At 37.9% G+C, this 13,976-nt stretch overlaps 1 protein-coding gene across 3 annotated transcripts in view; it reads right to left on the reverse strand.

The window, feature by feature from the left end:
* mtrr (5-methyltetrahydrofolate-homocysteine methyltransferase reductase) overlaps positions 1 to 13,976 on the reverse strand; it is a 74,229-nt gene that overhangs the window by 60,107 nt on the left and 146 nt on the right. The window contains exons 1-8 of one of the 3 annotated variants that reach the window (XM_062021108.1): positions 13,766 to 13,907; positions 13,285 to 13,583; positions 13,042 to 13,159; positions 8,220 to 8,667; positions 8,015 to 8,128; positions 7,783 to 7,939; positions 5,830 to 5,918; positions 5,045 to 5,225 (exon numbers count right to left, since the gene is read on the reverse strand). In XM_062021108.1, the coding sequence (XP_061877092.1) occupies positions 5,045 to 5,225; positions 5,830 to 5,918; positions 7,783 to 7,939; positions 8,015 to 8,128; positions 8,220 to 8,667; positions 13,042 to 13,159; positions 13,285 to 13,582 (1,405 nt within the window). In that variant the 5' untranslated portion in view covers position 13,583; positions 13,766 to 13,907. Of the gene's footprint in view, positions 1 to 5,044; positions 5,226 to 5,829; positions 5,919 to 7,782; positions 7,940 to 8,014; positions 8,129 to 8,219; positions 8,668 to 13,041; positions 13,160 to 13,284; positions 13,584 to 13,765; positions 13,908 to 13,976 lie in introns of those variants that run through there. The other 2 variants (XM_062021109.1, XM_062021107.1) reach the window with 2 other exon arrangements.

The following is a 13,976-nucleotide window of genomic DNA, read 5'->3' on the forward strand; positions in this document are numbered from 1 at the left end:
GTGACTGTGATGATTTGTAGACAAAATCCACTATTGACAACCTCTGTGGAGGATTTTTTTAATTGCTGCTTTTTCGTTTCACTTTGGAGGCTTATTTAGAAATGAATGAAAATGGGTCGGTCCAAGGAAGTCCGAAATGTGATTTGGTTGGGTACCGGTATATGTCTTTAAAAAAGTTTTTTTCCCATAGTTGTAACATTAGGCTTGTCCAGATACAATTTGTTTGCTTCCGATACGACACTGATATTGGAACCAGGGACGTGCACATGATTATAGAGGGGCAGGGGCTCAAAGTCAGAAAAGGGCAGGAATTTTTTTTTTGGTCCTTTACACAATATGGAAATTAATGTAAAATTAAATTTGCTAATAGGAAGCTAACTACTTAGCCGTGTGTCCTTTGTAGGTAAAAGTGATTGCCATTTCTTTTGTGTCAACAAATGATGGTCATAATGAGTTAATTTACATTATCATAGGCTTGGAATACATGAAAAGCAACAAAACACTGGTTTATTATTAGGCTATTTTTTGTTAAAGATAATCACTTTAATATTGAACATTGAACAGTGCAACATGAACTTTGAAAAAAAATAGAAAAATAAATACCCAAATGGAAAAAACTTCAATGTGAAAATCTGTCCTTCTTCCCTTAACTTGATGAAAACACCATCAAGTTGTAACTTATGGTCTATCTCACTTAATGCTCAGACTAAACAACTGAAACGCAATACAGGGCCAAAAATATGGACCAGGGGCCAGTAGAGGGCTGTATCCTTTCTTTTTTTGGCTTTGGGCTGCAGGCATAATCAACATGAATCAAGTTTAAATACAGATGGCAAAATTCCTAACAGATAACCTACATCTTATATCCCCAGAATGCTGAAATTATTATTATTATTAATAATAATAATAATAATTATTATTATTATTATCATTATCATTGTTCTTATTATTATTGTTATTATTATCATTATTATTATTATTATTTTGTTAACCCACAAAGTAATAGCAAAGTCACAATAACCTTATATCTAAAACTCTACTGTGAGAGAAATGTGATCCGCCGTAAACGTGCATTTTATTTAGAAAATTAACCCGGTTTTATTTTGTACATTACTTCCTGTCCCGCACGATCCGCTCTGCTCTGTGCGGACTTGATGTGCCGTGCTCAATTGATGCGCCGTGCTCCGACGTCCGGCAAAAACAGAAGCTGACACATTGACTAATAGAATAATACAGCGTTTTTCTGAAATATTACCCATATTAGATGCTGAATAAGTGGACGGCGACTAGACCATAACTCACAGGTTCAAGTTGCTCCACTGTCACGTCTGAGTAACCTTGGCTGCAGCCCGCAGGTCGAGCAGGGGCTAAACGTTTAAAGGAAGCGGCAGGCTCAAACAACCCGGTATTACAAGAAAACGTGGAGTTTTTGTACCGCTGTTTTTTTTGTTAGTTTTTTTTACATCCCTGACAGGAATTTATTCATGTTGTTTAAAGGCCTACTGAAATGAATTTTTTTTATTTAAACGGGGATAGCAGATCTATTCTATGTGTCATACTTGATCATTTCGCGATATTGCCATATTTTTGCTGAAAGGATTTAGTATAGAACAACGACGATAAAGATCGCAACATTTGGTATCTGATAAAAAAAGGCTTGCCCCTACCGGAAGTAGCGTGACGTAGTCAATTGAACATATACGCAAAGTTCCCTATTGTTTACAATGATGGCCGCATGAAGTGAGAGAGATTCGGACCGAGAAAGCGACGATTTCCCCATTAATTTGAGCGAGGATGAAATATTTTTAAATGAGGACAGTGCAAGTGAAGGACTAGTGGGGAGTGGAAGATGCTGTGAGAGCCGGGGGTGACCTGATATTCAGCTGGAAATGACTACAACACTAAATAAACACAAGACATATATATACTCTATTAGCCACAACACAACCAGGCTTATATTTAATATGCCACAAATAAATCCCGCATAAAAACACCTAGGTGTTTGTTATGCTAGCTCCTAGCTCGAGCTAGTTATAGCTCGAGCGGGTAATATGGACGGGATCCTGTATATATAACCCGCCAATACAATTCAAACACCTGCACAACACACACACTCACTCAGCCCAAACAACCGTTCACCTAACCCAAGGTTCATAAAGCTTATATATTTAATCAAAGTTACGTACATGACACGCACGTACTGGCAAGCAATCAAATGTTTGGAAGCGCGCGGGTGGGACCTGATATTCAGCTGGGAATGACTACAACAGTAAATAAACACAAGACATATATATACTCTATTAGCCACAACACAACCAGGCTTATATTTAATATGCCACAAATTAATCCCGCATAAAAACACCTAGGTGTTTGTTATGCTAGCTCCTAGCTCCTAGCTACTAGCTCGAGCTAGTTATAGCTCGAGCGGGTAATATGGACGGGATCCCGTATATATAACCCGCCAATACAATTCAAACACCTGCATAACACACACACTCACTCAGCCCAAACAACCGTTCACCTAACCCAAGGTTCATAAAGCTTATATATTTAATCAAAGTTACGTACATGACACGCACGTACGGGCAAGCAATCAAATGTTTGGAAGCGCGCGGGTGGGACCTGATATTCAGCTGGGAATGACTACAACAATAAATAAACACAAGACATATATATACTCTATTAGCCACAACACAACCAGGCTTATATTTAATATGCCACAAATTAATCCTAATGCTAGCTCCTAGCTCCTAGCTACTAGCTCGAGCTAGTTATAGCAAGCGATCAAATGTTTGGAAGCGCAGCTGTGTACTCACGTTATCGCAACTGTGTATCCAAATCAAAGTCCTCCTGGTAAGAGTCTCTGTTGTCCGAGTTCTTCCATCTTGACTGCATCTTTCGGGAATGTAAACAAAGAAGCGCCGGCTGTGTACGTGTTGTTGCTGACTTCCCTCGCAAAATAGACACTTCGCACCGACAACTTTCTTCTTTGCTTGCTCAGCTTCTTTCTCCATAATGCAATGAACAAATTGCAACAGATTCACCAACACAGATGTCCAGAATACTGTGGAATAATGAGATGAAAACAGAGCTATTTCGTATTGACTTCAATGGTGTCCGAATACTTCCGTTTCAATGATTGACGTCACGCGCATACGTCAACCCTCAGAGGCGTTTCGAACCGGAAGTTTAGCGGGAAATTTAAAATTGCACTTTATAAGTTAACCCGGCCGCATTGGCATGTGTTGCAATGTTAAGATTTCATCATTGATATATAAACTATCAGACTGCGTGGTCGGTAGTAGTGGCTTTCAGTAGGCCTTTAAAGAAAATAAAAAAACACACACAGGCAGAGGGCACTTTTTAAGACGAGGCAAAAAAGGGCAGGGGCTCAGGCACCCATAGGGCCCTATGTGTGCACGTGCCTGATTGGAACCTTGAGTATTGGCCAATACCGATAATGATCTGATACAATATCAGCACAAATCCTGGTGCATACTTTTATTTTGTAGTGTGACGTGTTAGGAAAGGTTTGATCAAGTGAAATTTTTCACTTGGTATGAAAAACACTAACATTAAGATAGATTTATGCTTTTGAAGTGGAGTAGTAATTTGTGTTTGGGCAACACCTAGTGGTCAGAAAAATGTATCAAATCAAGGTCATGATGCAGTAAATTGAATGATGCAGACATGTTTGTTACTGAATACTTTCTAACCTTAGAGACTTTCTATCTGTAAGTAATATGCAACTATAATTATTTGATACTTGTTTATATTGACAAATGTGGTGTTTTCGACTGCAATATTGTTCAAATAAAGACACATATTACATTTGTCTAGCTTGTATGCTATTGTGTGCTTTGCTGTTGTGAAGCTGCTAGTTTTTAGTAGCCTATGTTTACCTTTTGTAACTGACTTCACTAACATTAGGGATGTTTTGATCAGGGTTTTATGCTGCCGATTCCAATACTGATCACCCATGCTTGAGATCGGTCAATACCGATAGCAATCACGTGTATTAACTGTAAATTTACAGTGAGTGCTGTTGACAGTTTAACAGTATCAACACAATATTTAAACTACTTCCGTATTCTCTTCCTCTGTGTGTGATATGTTCAGCCTTGTCTTCCAGTGATAATGCTATTTGATATTGATACTTATGATACTAATAGTTTATTTGCCATAATGGAAGATATTAATACTTACGATAATAATAAATACAGTATATTTGCCATCATGAAATTTATTATTATTACAGTATCTTAAAAGAGCGGCTCCACAGTGTTTTTGGAGACACATAATTAGCTGCTAGCTGCTTGTCAATCGTGGGACTTAAAAATAAATACAGTGTCCCCAAGAGGTGATTGGCAATAAAACGCATTAATCGGGAATGGCGATCACATACTTTTTCACAAAAATCTTCCAATCGATCGGCACAACCCAAACTAAAATAAAAGAAAAGATCAAACGTTTGTGCTCATTGGAGGACATTTAGGTGTTAACTGGCTGTCCAGCTTTGCAGTAGTTAACACGCTGCAGGACTGCTTGTATCGGAGCTTATATCTGAGATTTTAGATGCAAGCAGATATCATCTGATTCTTTTGCTGATATTACGACCGATATCTGATATCAATATCGAATCGAGACATCCCTTGTTAACATTACAAAGCCCGTTTAGCAACATAGATCTTAATTTTTTTTAAATAAACGCACATGCTTTAGGATGTGCGGCTCGGAATGTCGTGTTGGAATTCATGTATCTATCAATGAACCGGCAGCACTCTTACAACCCCAGATCATGACCCTGGCACAATTATCTTGCTACTCACTTGTGTTTACAGATTTTAAGACAATAATGTCTGTGTGTTGACTCATTTTCAGTGCATTGTAACTGCTATAAAAGCTGTACACTGACTACTCCAAAGTTAGTTCTTATCTATAGTGTTGTCCATTGAGAAGATAAACAGTTGCTAAAAAATGGTTTCTGAAATGTGAGGGGTGCACCAATTTTTGTTGACAATGTAAATAAAAAAGGTGCTCTGACCTATTAGGAGTCCGAGAGGTGGCGAGCATGACGGAAAGGCGTCAAGAAGCTCCAAAAGGCAGAGGTTAGACTCTCTCACATACTGGTTGTAATCTGCAGCACCTTGTTTGCTACAGAGCTCCTGCAGTCTCCTTTTTTGCACGCTGTCCACTGTATGTTCAGCCAGGGCTCGTAAGAAGGCCTGAAAAGATGCCAGAAGACAATTATGGTGTTTGTTAGGTGTCGCCATCTTGTTACTGTTGCTTCATTATACAAGATTAAAATGGGAGTTAGAAGCACTTTGTGTTGTTGAACGGTGTTTAAAATGAGTTTTGTTGCATTTGTATGTTGCAGTCAAAAAGGTCACCGAGATTCAACTTGTAATATTATTTCAAAGTGAATATGAAATGATTGCACCACATTATTCCAGGAAGGGTGTAAAATACAAAAATCATGACCTGCATTTAATGGTGCAATTGCGCTGCATGAATTTAATCAACTTTAGGAGAAAAGTCTGCACATAAACCCTACAACCCTGAATTATAGTGATGCTAAATGGTAATTGCAAGTATGATTACATCTTTCGGGGGACAGTTGATTTGATTTAAGCAAAAGACAGGACACTAAACAATAATTGATGTTGTAAATTCTCAATGTCATTTTAAATGTAATCCTCCAACAAATGAGAGCAACCCTTAGAAAATAACTGCATTTTTCATGAGGTTTATGTTTTCTTTTGCAGTCGTTTATTGTCTTCCAGCTGGAGAACCATTTAAATTATCCTAAAAGTGGACCCTTGGTCATACCTTCTTGGGAACACTTCTAATCTCCAAACACCAGGTGAGCATGTAGAGCAGTGAAATGTTCTGAGGGATGTAGGATGGCAACTGAGCACCTGTGAGACAGCAGGGAAACAACATCAGCTCACAGCTGGATCGGCACAAATGGCACAATAAAAGGGTCGCGTGTATCATAAAAAATGGCATGTTTATTATCATAAAATGGATGGGCTGCTACGGAAGTATTGTTGTAGAAAAACAATTTGCACATGGGGTATCGCAAATCTGAGTGTGTGTAATCAGTTATGCGTGCGTGTGTGTGTGTGTGTGTGTGTGTGTAAAACACACACACACAAAAAACTGTGTGTGAAGCAGGAACACTCAATTTTTTACACATGAATTTTGCTCAAATACTGTAAATGTGATGATCATGGAATAATTTTGTCATTGATGCAAAATAACAAAAACAAAAAATAATTGTGTAACAGAAATAAATGAATGTACATGTTTGTGTAAAGATTCATTTAACAAAGTCTATGGATTGCGAAACCTTTCATCTATTTGTGAAAATGAAATAAATTCACATTTATCGAGGGATGTTCCGATCAGGGATTTATGCTGCATCATATTCCAATACTCATCATCAATAAGTAAGATCGGTCGATATCAATTCTGATCACATTTATTAACTGTACATTTTTCAATGTATTTATAGTGAGTGCAATTGTTTAAGCAAAACAAAGTCAATAGTACACAATAATTAAACAAAAGCAAAAACTACTACTATATACCGGTGCTACTTTTTTTTAATCATTGTTTCCTTAAATGTCCTCCTGTATCAAGGGAATTAGTCTGAGTTTTACACATCAACATTAAAAAGCTCAGTGGCTAGCTTAGCAATAAGCACGCTTGCTCTCTGTATTTGTTTTGCATCATTCTAATACTTGATAATGATACTTAAAATATTAAGAAATGCAGTTTATTTGCTGTAATGGAGGTGATTATTATTAACTTAGGGGGGCGGCTCCACACTGTATAGGGATCCAAAATTAGCTACTCGCTTGTCAGCCAGTGGACTTAAAATATATTATCAGCCAGATGAGATCAGGGTTTTTTGATCGGTATTTAAAAGCAATAATCACATACTTTTTCATGAAAATATGCCGATACCGATCGCTGGCTGATCGAATGGCACTTCCCTACAATTAACCCTTTTTTCACCATGTAGACCACATTAGTTTAGGTCCAGATGAAAAACAACTGTACTTAAAGTTCTCAAATCTGGATTACATTCCCCCCACACACCCTGAAGATAAAAAAAATCATTTGTGGAAACCTTTAGTCTATCCTTGAAAGTTTTTTTAATTAAAATACGCCTGCTCTGGGATGCATTTTCAGTCGTGTAAAACAGGAATGTGTGTGACATTAAACTAATAGCATGAAAAGAGACATGTGATTGCTCAGGTTATTATGGTTAGAATATTATATTTAATGGAAAGAATACGAACTTTAAACTGTCAAATAAATTCAGTTTTTTTTTTGTTATTTTGCACTACAGAAGTGACAAAATCTTTCAATGATGATAACATTTCAAGTAAAAGGAATCAGTCTGGTACTGACTATCAGTATCGCCCACCACTCGTCGAGGGTTTCTGCTTCACAAAGAGTTGTGACACGGACATGCAGATTGTTTTACACACACACACACACACACTCACACACACTCACACACACTCACACACACTCACACACACACACACACACATCACAACAGGGAGTCGGGACACAAAGATTGTTTAACACACACAAATCTGAACACCCACCCATCGCAACAAATGAAAACACAAACACGTGGATCTGATTACACACACAGATTGAGATACAAATCGTTTGGCTACAATACTTTTATAGCTGCTGTCTTGGTTATTTTTTGCCACACACAAAGAAGGTAACAAAATATAAAAATATGTGATCGTGTACCTTTTTTCTTGGTTTTTTCAAGTATGGAAATATGGACTTTATGATTCTTCTGATCCTCGAGGCCCAATCTGCAGAGCATTCGCTCAACCTCAGAGGCTCTATTTGGGCAGAAAACATCAAACGAATCCCCTGGCTGATAGGTCAACGTCGGGTAAGCCTTAGAATATAAAATAAACATTTAAAACTCAAACTTTAGTTTATTTGTTTTTGCAAAAACCACGCATGTACTCACAGTGATGTCCAGTTGCATAAGGATGGCGGTCTTGACGGACTCTCCTGTTGTCAAATGAACTGCCATGGATATGGGTACTTCATACAGAATGTCTTGATTTAATGGTGCAGAAATCTTAAAGAAAAAAATGAGGACAAATTACCAGAATATATAAAAGTGGTCAATATGGGAAATATTGACCGTTTTAACATAGTGTCTTTCTCACCTCTCCTTCGGCAGGAATGACTTCCTGCAGAGACACGTCCAAGAAAGACGGGGGCAAAGCAGGAACATTTAGAGATAAATCAGACAGAGGGGTCCCAGAGTGTGTCAGTGAAGGTGCAGGAGAAGATCCAGGATGCTTGTTTTGTGTCTCTGGTCCTGTTGTTGTTATTAAACTGACACCTTTGGGTGCCACTTTAGAACTCTCTGAGGGAGACACTGGACCAACATTACATTCCGCAGGGGCACATCTGGGATCCGGTTCAGTGGAAACTTCAGGAGTCTGGTGGTTAGTGAGACTTAGGAGGTTTAGTTGGACATCTGGTACAGAAGAATCCAGGGTTTTATTGACTGAATCCTCTTTAACGCTCCAATCCGACGCCATATTGGATATGGCTGCTTTGACGGCTTTCCACAGTCCTTCAAGCCAAGGATCCACGACCACTTCCAGCCTTGGGTGGGTGGGGACAACAACATCAATCTTTGCTTGAGAAAAATTAAGACTTAAATCCTGTTGACCTAACTTCAGCAAAATGGATAACATATTTGTTCCCACTGGGTTAGAGGAGAAATAGATATTTCATGCAGTTAATGTCAAACCGTGTAGTGGTAATTAATCTCTTAATTAAATATTCAAACAGTTTTACTGTTCAAACCCTATGTAATGTTACAGTGGCCAAAAATATTAAATATACTTGTTAAATAAACCTTGCCTTGTTTTTAAAGAATACTTAGGCCTACTACGCTACTGTATTTTAATGTTGGTCATTATGGTGGTACTTGGAAAGACAAGTGTTTTCTGAAGTGATACTTGGTAAAAAAATAAATTGAGAACCACTTAGTTTATGTATTATTCCTACGTCAGTGTATTTACAATAGTTGTATTAAAATTAGGGATGGCTGCCTTTCACATTTTAAATCGATACAATACCGATTACCAAGTATTGACTCAACGGTACCTATTTGAAATAATTCTGTCTGTTCTCGTGTTAATAAATGTAATTTTTTTAAATTAAAAAAATTATTTAACATTGTAAGACAAGAACATATATGTTTTTCTTTTTTTTATGCATTCTATCTTGTAACATACGGAAAATTTGAGGTAACTAACAATGCAGCTAAAGGGAGTATTCTATTAAGTCCATAAAGCCCTCTTAATAAACATCCAAAAGCCGCCAACAATACTCAATTTACATCTTTTGACCTGAATATTAGCCAAGTATTAGCGGTATTGTTATAAGCACCAACGCAGACAAACTATCTTTAGCAACGCCGTGTTTACAAAAAGCAAACTAGATTATGCTGCTATATTGATTTACTTAGGTGCTGCTGCATCGCCTCTAAATTGTTCAAAGTTAATTCTAGATTATAAATCATGCCTGTCACTTAGATAGCAGAAGAATGTGGCCATAAACCAACTTTTATATTTAACTTAGACCGGGAGATGACGAGAAAAAAACGAAAAGATACTCGTTTGTGGCAACTTTTGTTTAACCCTTTGTGATGATTGAGCATTAGGATTAATTATTCATCTAAATGGGAAAATATAAACATCCCATCATTCGACATCACAGTGAGAGCAGACAATGTACAGTAAGTGATTGTTTTATTATGTTTGTCGTTTGTATTTCTTGTTGAGCACTTATCAATAGTGCTACTTGGCAATATTGCTACATGATGATGTTATAGTGTTTCACCAAAGCTGAATCTGTTTGGCACACAGCTTCTGAACTTGTTGCTCATCCTCCTTATATTCAGGCCAAAAAAATAAAGTTCAGGATCATCATTTGTTTTAGAGAAGTCTTTGTTGTTCCTCATGATCTCTGTTGTGATTAGTAGTGCTGTTGATGTTGTTGGAGGGAAAAGCGATGCGCCTGTGAAATTAATGGGACGCCATATGCTTAAAAATGGTCAAAATATGTACATATTAATTGTTATTATTAAAGTGCTTGTTACTACATTACATAAATACTTACAGTGTGTATATAAAACTTTGATGGAGGTGTTTGGAAGTTTTTTTAAAGCACTGTATAGGCGATATAGATCATCTCTTTTTGGCTCTATTGTTGGCTAACTTTTGCGAACGTTTATTTACGATTTAGAATGGCTATCAATAATAATAACAATAATAAATGATAAATGATAAATGGGTTATACTTGTATAGCGCTTTTCTACCTTGAAGGTACTCAAAGCGCTTTGACAGTATTTCCACATTCACCCATTCACACACACATTCACACACTGATGGCGGGAGCTGCCATGCAAGGCGCTAACCAGCAGCCATCAGAGGCAAAGGGTGAAGTGTCTTGCCCAAGGACACAACGGACGTGACTAGGAAGGTAGAAGGTGGGAATTGAACCCCAGTAAACAGCAACACTAATAATAATAATGGATTACATTTGTATAGCGCTTTTCTATATACTAGACACTCAAAGCGAGCAGAGAAGTGAGAACCCTTCATTCAATAAAATAAAAACATATGTGAGCTTGTCTTACATAGGGGTTGTGAATGACAGACAAAATACAAAAGTGCAGTTCCCATTAAACACTCAAATGAGGAAAAATATGCCTCTTATAAACCTGAAAAATATTTAATGTTTCTTCTGCCAAGAAAGTATATTGTTTGTTTATTTGTTTTAGTTATTTTAAAAAAAAAATGATTGGGAGTACAAGTACTTTTTATATAAGTGTGTATATAAGTGTGTATAAGTACTTTTTCAGCGCATTCAACAATACTGCAATAATAATAATAACCGTGATAATTATGGTCACAATAACCGCGATATGACATTTTTATATCGTGACACCCCTAACTGTAAGTATTGCTTATATTCCGACACGTGACTTCTTCCCGGAAGTGAAATAAAGCGGTGGTCAACCAAGCCAAAATGGCTGTTGTGCAGCAAGCTGAGTGCAAACTGAGTACACAATGGGCCTAGATCTTCCAGCAAAACGCAGATATAAACAAAAAATCTAACTACGCAATGGAATAGATCCCTATACTTTATCAAAAAAAGATCTGTCGAGTGATATCAAGGATTATCCGTCAGTGGAGTTACCAGACATATCGAACTATGTTGTGCTACGACGTCATTCTACACGACAAACCAGATGAATTCTGGGAAAAGCGTGGAAGCCTAAAGCTTCTTTGTGTGTGGCTGGGTCAAAGAAATTGGTATCAAGACTCTCCCGAATACATATGCATCGTTTTTGCTCGGGTAAGGTTGCATTTCATGATTTAACTTTGCATCTTGCGAGGACAACTTGACACCAATGACTGCATATCCATTTAACAAACTAATAATTACTGAATCATCACCATATTTGATGTTTGTCTTGTTATTGTATGTACTCTGACACATTTGTGTGAACAAGAAGGGAGACGTACATGTACCTTTCCTGACAAAGTTAAAGTTAAAGTTAAAGTACCAATGATTGTCACACACACACTAGGTGTGGTGAAATTTGTCCTCTGCATTTGACCCATCCCCTGATCACCCCCTGGGAGGTAAGGGGAGCAGTGGGCAGCAGCGGTGCCGCGCCCGGGAATCATTTTTGGTGATTTAACCCCCAATTCCAACCCTTGATGCTGAGTGCCAAGCAGGGAGGTAATGGGTCCCATTTTTACAGTCTTTGGTATGACTCGGCCGGGGTTTGAACTCACAACCTACCGATCTCAGGGCGGACACTCTAACCACTAGGCCACTGAGTAGGTAAGTGTCATTGACTCTGGCTTTCTGTTTGTTAAGAAATTAAAAACATATAATATCAAGATAATATTTAAATGGGAAAAATAAAAGAGTAAAATATGTTAAAAATATATCAAACATAAACATTTAAGGAAGTGGTCACTGCAAACTTGTGCATTCTTCGACTCTGCTCCTTTGTACTGGAGTGTGTGCCACATTTGTCATCGTCTTTTGTAAAATATTGCACTCTTCCACCCTTCTTGATTACTTATCGAGGAACTCTGAAGAACCTTTATCCTTTTCGCGATTTGAACAGTTTGCAGAGCCAACAAACAACGCAAGCATAGGGCATTTTTATTTGAGAATGGCTAAATGGCGCCTAGTACCCATTGAGAACAGACGCTGTTTAAACACCACGCGTATTCAATAAACCGGACGTGAGCCAGATGTGACGTCATTAGAATCCAAGCAATCGCACTTATTACACATCAGCTGTTCGATTGTAATGTGTATCTAAGTTGTAGTTTTCATTACCAAATTTGAAGGTGTTGAAATTGGTAATCAGTAGTATTTTTATGGTAAATCCAATTTAAATTAGCATTGAGCTAGCACATTTTAAAAATTTGAAACATTACCCAGACCGGGGGCATTAAACTCATTTTTATTGAGGGCCACATCGCACATCTCCCTTCAAAAGGCCTCTTGTAACAGTGAATATATATGAATATGAATGTATAATCACCTTATAATATTATTACACAATTGTGTAATATATTTGTACGTACAAATTGATGGATAACTTGTGAAATCATAAGTCAAAATGACAAGCAAATATTAAAGTATTCATTTAAATGTTTACTTTGTTTTGCCTTGAGACACCTTTGACCTCGAGGCAAACTCAGTCTGCTTTAAGTGCTTGTTTGCTCAATAAGTATTTGAGCTGGCCGAGTCTGCACCCGGAAGAGACATCGCGTGCAACAAAGGTATCGAAATATGGCACTGTTTGAGTTTACGTTGATCGATACCTGGTAGTACCGACGGAATTTTGGTCAGTGCCTATAAAAGTACAGAATTTAGTGCCCATCCCTAGGTATAATATTTAGTCTGTGCAATAATGTCTACATTGCATTCCTTACCCTACACCGTCATCTGCATATCCCGTTGCATAAAATTGTTGTGCCCCAAGTTTCTGTAGATGCCTCTCAATAGTCTTGCCACAGTTGCAAAAGTTTGCATAATTTGTGTCTCCTAAAGCTGGAGTACACAGAGAGAGGAAAAGTATGATAAATCTGTATCACATACTCAGCATCTTATTACTTTACATGAAGAAGGCACACAGGATAAAGGTTCACAACACATGCCACCATAATAGAGTTTACCTAAAAGTGCATAATTGAGGTGTTTTAAGTAATCACAGGGGTGGGTCTTCTTCTTGATATGCTTGACAAATTGCAGGGTGTTGTCAGGTGGCTCCCCGTCTCCAGTGGTGGACACAATGAAGACCACAGGGGACTTCTCCTTCTCCAGATTGTACTTTTCCTTTTCATTCAAGCAACTGAGCTCAGCAAGGAGTCCATGCACCTCTGCCTCTTCAGCGATCCCTTCCGCTAAGGACTGAGCTTGACCTTTCTGAGAGCCATAAAGAACCACCATCCGAGGCTTGACTTCACCGGGCATGCTAGATGACAACACAGACATGTTTACAGTTAACAAGCAGGGTTGGGACAGCAGAACAAGATGGCGCAAAAGACAAGTTAAACATAACTAAGCAGATAATAGACATCGCGTTGCTTAGGTGATTTACCTACAATAGATGAGATCAGACAAGTATAAAGAGTTTCGCGTCAAAAATGCTCTCACCATTGAAAAGATCATCACATCTAAACACTGCCATAGGTTACCCGGAAGTTACGTCAACCCTCAACAGTTACTTAACACGTGGAGTCACGCGTGTCTATTCAGTTACTATATATCATTTCTGTACAGCCTTAGTCAAGTAAAATCGCTACTACTATCACTCAGTACGATATTTTATACATTTGTATAAAGCCAAGGTAAAAATGTGGAATAC

The sequence above is a fragment of the Entelurus aequoreus genome, linkage group LG15 (genome assembly GCF_033978785.1).
Source record: "Entelurus aequoreus isolate RoL-2023_Sb linkage group LG15, RoL_Eaeq_v1.1, whole genome shotgun sequence".
Taxonomy (NCBI): Eukaryota; Metazoa; Chordata; class Actinopteri; order Syngnathiformes; family Syngnathidae; genus Entelurus; species Entelurus aequoreus.